This window comes from Mustela lutreola, chromosome 5, assembly GCF_030435805.1.
Source record: "Mustela lutreola isolate mMusLut2 chromosome 5, mMusLut2.pri, whole genome shotgun sequence".
Taxonomy (NCBI): domain Eukaryota; kingdom Metazoa; phylum Chordata; class Mammalia; order Carnivora; family Mustelidae; genus Mustela; species Mustela lutreola.
The window spans coordinates 165687315-165691419 of record NC_081294.1 but is presented as its reverse complement, the minus strand read 5'-3'; the positions used below and the strand labels follow the sequence as shown (position 1 = coordinate 165691419).

The window sequence follows — 4105 nt, the reverse complement described above, 5'->3', positions numbered from 1 at the left end:
CAAGGATCTTCACATTCTGAAATCTGTTTTTCACCTTCTGATGACTCTACTTCAGACATACACAACCCACGGACTACACCAAGACTCACATTAAGACAGGAGAGAGTAAGATGCAATCTGGCTAATTTTTCCATCTTCCTCCTCCTCCTCCTCCTCCTCCTTCTTCTTCTTATTATTATTATATCTTAAACTACCTCCACATCTAAAAGCAGCCTAACTCATCAAGTCAATTAGACACCCAATGACAAGAGGTCCTTTACTCAAGCCTTTTGTCTCTGGACATACTATTATGTGATCACATTAGTATATGATATCTTGATTTGAAGATGATCAACATAAAATGCTATAATAAAGTATGGATATGTAATGATAGATGGCTATCTAGCTTTCTAAGCATTTCTAAGAATTTTATAAATATAAGAGAAGAAGATTAAATATAAATAGGATAGTCTAAAAAGGAAAAAATTATATAGTAAATTTGAGGGAAAAGAACCCTAAGGACTTTCCCTGTATCCATGAATGGCACAATAGCTGTAGCTAATAGTTAAGAATAGTAAGAACTCTAACAGCAAGAACCCTACAAGATCATATAGAAAGGAAACCCACTCTTTCATTGATAATCTGAATTTACTATAGACCATGTAAATACAGTAAGTGTTTTCCCTGGATAGAAAACAAGGTTAATTAGATTAAAAGCTGAAATTATAATAAATGTGTATAACAACAAAGTAAAGTCATAATATTCAATTTTACCCTTAAATTATAATGTTCAGAGCCAAAAGAATTAAGAAGAGTGTTTTGAAATTATAAAAATACATTTTCTATAAATTAAATTAGCATTTTTTCATAGCCAAATAAGGTCTCTAATACCTGACTTGGAAATAACTGTAAGTTTTTCTTCAAAAATATTACTAACGAAATCACTAAAAGGATGAGAATGGAATAACATGATTTTCCAAAATAGTGAAAAAATTGGATAATGTGCAATTTGAAATTGTGACTTACCAACTCTGTCATATTTTAAAATAGTAAAAAAAATAGTAAAAAATAGTTTTTAAAATTGTAAAAAACAACAAAAACTACAACTGTCCTGTTGATTTTAACATATGAAAATACCTCTAGTACATAAAATTAATGGAATTCATATTAATATGTATACTCTCGGGGCACCTGGGTGGCTCAATGGGTTAAACCTCTGCCTTTGGCTCAGGGTCCTGGGATTGAGCCACACATCGGGCTCTCTGCTCAGTGGGGAGCCTGCTTACACCCTCCTTCTGCCTGCCTCTCTGCCTACTTGTGATCTCTCTGTCAAATAAATAAATAAAATCTTAAAATACACATACACACACCCGTTTCTAAAAGTACATTAAATCATGGATAAGGAATATAGAAAAAATAGTAAAAGCTGATTCAAGTGATCATGGATGAGTATTTTTCTATTTTTCATTGTTCTTAAACTTTAATTAGAAACTGCTTCAATTTCTATGATATTTCTAATAAACCTCTTATCTGTCTGTTATCACTACAGAGAGTCATGAAGAGTGAGAATGAGACAGAAACCACAGATTTCATTCTCTTGGGTTTCTTTCCCGAATTTAAACACATCACAGCCATGGTCTCAATCATTCTCCTGATATACATGGCTGCCTTCACTGGCAACACTCTTCTGATCATCCTCATTTGGCTGTATTCCCATCTCCACACCCCCATGTACTTCCTTCTCAGTCAGCTCTCCTTAATGGATTTGACTTTGACCTCCAGCATTGTCCCCAAAATGGCATCCAACTTCTTCTCTGGATGGCGGAGCATATCATTCCTGGCTTGTGGGACTCAAATATTCTTCTCCCTGATGGTGGCCATTGCAGAATGCATCCTTATAACTCTCATGTGCTTTGATCGTTATGTGGCTATATGTGATCCTCTTCGATACCCAGTCATCATCAATCCTAAGGTTTGCTTACAGATGATTGCCATGTCTTGGGCAGGAGGGGCACTTACTTCCCTGGGCCACACTGCTTTTACCTTGCATTTTAACATCTGCAGCCCCAGAGAGATTCCCCACTTCTTCTGTGAAGTCATGGCAGTGCTTAGGATCGTCTGTGAGGATATCTCAGCCTATGAGAAGGCGGTGGTCATAACAAGCATCATTGTTCTGCTGCTGCCGTTGTCTCTCATCTTGTCTTCCTATGTTCTCATCTTCCTTGCAGTACTCCGAATGAACTCCCCAGAAGGCAGGAACAAAGCTCTGGCCACCTGCTCCTCTCATCTCTGTGTTGTGGGTCTCTATTTTGGTCCAGGCATGTGCATCTACATGAGACCCGGTTCTGCCAAGACTCCAAGGTTGAATCAGGGTCTCTTTCTGTTTGGAACTGTCCTCACTCCACTCCTAAACCCGCTTGCCTACAGCCTTAGGAACAAGGAAGTTCTAAGTGCACTGAAAAAGTTAATAGGGAGATGTCGGTCCTTCAGGTAAATAGCAGAAATCTCACTGTCACCCATAGGCAAAATAGTAATACACCAGCAAAGGAACATTTTGTCAGTTGAATAATCATCATTATCATCATCATCATCCCTTCAAGATCCTGAAAAAGTCAACTCACTTTACTGAGTTTATCTTCAGGGAAAAAATGTTTATCCTTTCCTTTCTCCATCTTAAAATTTCTTTCTGATTGTCCTACATGATGTGTTGATGAAGGACAAGGAACTGTGTACATCAATTCTCTTTATGATTCATGCTTGATGGTAATGTGTACTTTAGTATTTCCAAGTTTCATGTTGATACCATGAAAAAGGATCAGTGTCTGTATCCGTAAAATGAAAAAATTGAAAAAAAAATGACAAGATACCTCAGGATAATTCCCTGATAAAATTAATTAATGGGCATGATGATAAATCATCAGGGATCAGATAAATTTACAGTGTTGCTTTGCTCCATATATCTAACAGGACTATTAATTTCTCTTACTCCTGTAAAAAATAGTCTTCACTCTATGTCAGTGCTTCCAAAGAGTGGATTTCTGATCACTGGTGTTAGAATAATTTGCTGACTTCACAAAATATAGCTCTTTTGTTCTCATCTTAGATTAGCAGAATTAGAATCTGTTAAATTGGGCTCAAGGATCTGACCAGGAGACTGATTAGTGATTGTCATGTTTACCAAGGGTTGAAAGCCACGGATGTAATTACTGACCTAATTTTCTAGACCTTCTTGCAAGATAATTTCCCAGTCTTAAAGTTTCCTGATCTCTTTATAATGTATATAATATAATGGGTTAAGGTGGCTAGCAAAAACCAATGTTATTTTGGGGCACCTGGGTGGCTCAGTGGGTTAAAGCCTCTGCTTTCAATCTCAGGGTCCTGGGATTGAGCCCCATGTTGGGGCTCAATGCTTGGCAGGGAGCTTGCTTCCCTTCCTCTCTCTGCCTGCCTCTCTGCCTGCTTGTGATCTCTGTCTGTCAAATAAATAAATAAAATCTTTTTAAAAATGTTATTTTTAAGATAGTAAAAAAAATAAACTTTATGTTTTGAATAGTTCACAACTTAAAAATTTTGAAGACACAGAGTAAAGAGAAAATAAAAATAAATAAGAAGACAGATTTGTGATATAAAACAATGAATAATTAAAAATGTTTATAACTTAACAAAATTTAAAGCAGGAGGTATTATAGATGTTTCCAAAATGTTGATATTCTTCAAAAAATTGAAAATACACTATATAATAGAGAGACTGTGGACTCTGAGAAACAAACTGAGAGTTTGAAAGGGAGGAGGGTGGGAGGTTGGGTGAGCCCAGTGGTGTGTATTTAGAAGGGCACATATTGCATGGAGCACTGGGTGTGGTGCATAAACAATGAGTCTTGGAAAACTGAAAAGATAAAAGAAAAAAATGAACATTAAGAACTTATTACACATGTTTCTTTTTTCTAAAAATTACTAAAATAGTGGTGCCTGGGAGGCTCATGTGGATAATTGTCTGCCATTGGCTCAGGGCATGATTTCAGTGTCCCAGTAGCCTGCTGATCCTGCTTCTTGCTCTCCCTCTCTCTATCTCTCTGTTAAATAAATAAATACAATTATTAAAAATGACTGAAATAACATAAAACCA

At 36.4% G+C, this 4105-nt stretch overlaps 1 protein-coding gene across 1 annotated transcript; it reads left to right on the top strand.

Annotated features, from left to right (window-relative positions):
- Window positions 1-1534: 1534 nt before the first annotated feature.
- LOC131831274 (olfactory receptor 2M5-like) lies at window positions 1535-2473 on the top strand. Its single transcript, XM_059173418.1, has one exon. The coding sequence runs from the start codon at window positions 1535-1537 to the stop codon at window positions 2471-2473; it is 939 nt and encodes a 312-aa protein (XP_059029401.1).
- The last annotated feature ends 1632 nt before the right edge of the window (window positions 2474-4105 follow it).

Bases quoted from the DNA above. Each gene is read 5' to 3' on its own strand.
- LOC131831274 (XM_059173418.1), top strand. From the start codon at position 1,535: ATGAAGAGTGAGAATGAGACAGAAACCACAGATTTCATTCTCTTGGGT.